Consider the following 1,511-nt stretch of genomic DNA (forward strand, 5'->3'; position numbering starts at 1 on the left):
ATTTTTTGTTGTCTTTATGTCTCGTACCGACGTTAGCTTTGCAATCGTTTGCATGATCAATAACACAGCGGTGGAAATGGTAACTACTGGTACCAATGGTACCAATGCAAGCAAGAAAACTGCAACATGCGCGCCACGGGATGAGAGCGAACTAAATGAAAGAGAAGCGGTATGTTTCTCTTTTCATTCAAACATTTTCAATTTAAAATTTCAATGAATATGTAATTGCAAATGAATGCGATTGAATCTTCCACTATTGAAAGCATTGGACCGAGAATCCAAATATTAATGAATGACACAGTAGTCATTCTGTTTCTTCTTGAAATGTTAGCTTACAGTATCTCTTATTATCAAAGTAAGGAAAAGTAAAAATGCGGAATGTTTAGGAACGTTTATGGTATTTGATTTTTTGATTATTTTCAGTATATGGGTGAACTTGTTTGGACAAAAGATGTACAAGGATATGTACTGAGTGCTTTCTTCTGGGGCTACATAAGTAGCCAAATCCTTGGTGGTTATTTGGCCAATCTCTACGGTGGTCGTTTAGTGATCGGTTTTACAGTTATGGGATGTGCAGTTCTTACTTTGATCAGTCCAGTAGCCGCAACAACTAGCGTTTTTGTATTCGTTATTGTGCGAGCTATCATAGGTTTTATGCAGGTACTATAATGGGCCTAGTAATTTATTGTCCTCATTTAGTTGAATCTGTCATTTTTCATAGGAAATTTGCAAATAACTTTTCAAAGTTTACATGATTTCTTTTAATTTTCCGTCGTAGGCCTCGTCTTTTCTTGACTTCATATATATTTCTGTTCTATTATCAGATACAGTTTTTCAGTTCATTAAATTTCATAATCTTCAATTTGTAGGGTGCCATATTTCCCGCATATCATGCGATGTGGTCCATGTGGGCGCCACCTTTGGAAAGAAGTCTATTAACCGGCATAACATATGCAGGTTTACTTATACTTGACCTTTTTCTCATACCATGACAGTAATTAAAGCTCCAAAAATTTAATTTCCAATTTATTCCAGAAATGGTTTCAAATTGAGTTTCAAATTGAGTGATACATTTCGCCAACTTTGATTATTAAGTAAATTTTATTACAGGTGCTCAAATAGGTAATACAGCGGTGATGCCATTGTCCGGTTTACTTTGTAAGTATGGATTTGCAGGTGGTTGGCCATCCATCTTTTACGTTATCGGCAAGTTTAAAAATCACATGTTTCAATATTTCCTGAAATTTGCCTGATTATAAATAATTTATATTTCAAGGAACCATTTCTGATATGATTTCCAAACATACTTTTTTAGGTACGGCCGGCGTTTTATGGTGTTTTCTTTGGTTCTTCTATGTTTCGGATCGACCGTCACATAGTAAACGTATTTCTAAGAAAGAGCTAAACTATATTGAAAATTCGTTAGCTGACATATTAGCACCGGATTCCAAGAAGGTAGTAATTTTCCGAAACACATTTCTTCAGAATTAGTTACCGAAATTTTGCAACCG

The 1,511-nt window shown here is 35.1% G+C and overlaps 1 protein-coding gene across 1 annotated transcript; it reads left to right on the forward strand.

The window, feature by feature from the left end:
* Window positions 1–16: 16 nt before the first annotated feature.
* On the forward strand, window positions 17–1,491 carry LOAG_15519 (major facilitator superfamily transporter; the record flags this gene model as incomplete). Its single annotated transcript, XM_003151009.1, has 5 exons — window positions 17–169; window positions 424–660; window positions 870–957; window positions 1,111–1,206; window positions 1,316–1,491. The coding sequence occupies 5 exons, from the start codon at window positions 17–19 to the stop codon at window positions 1,489–1,491; spliced, it is 750 nt and encodes a 249-aa protein (XP_003151057.1).
* Window positions 1,492–1,511: the final 20 nt, after the last annotated feature.

The sequence above is a fragment of the Loa loa genome (assembly GCF_000183805.2).
Source record: "Loa loa unplaced genomic scaffold supercont3.2101, whole genome shotgun sequence".
NCBI lineage: Eukaryota > Metazoa > Nematoda > Chromadorea > Rhabditida > Onchocercidae > Loa > Loa loa.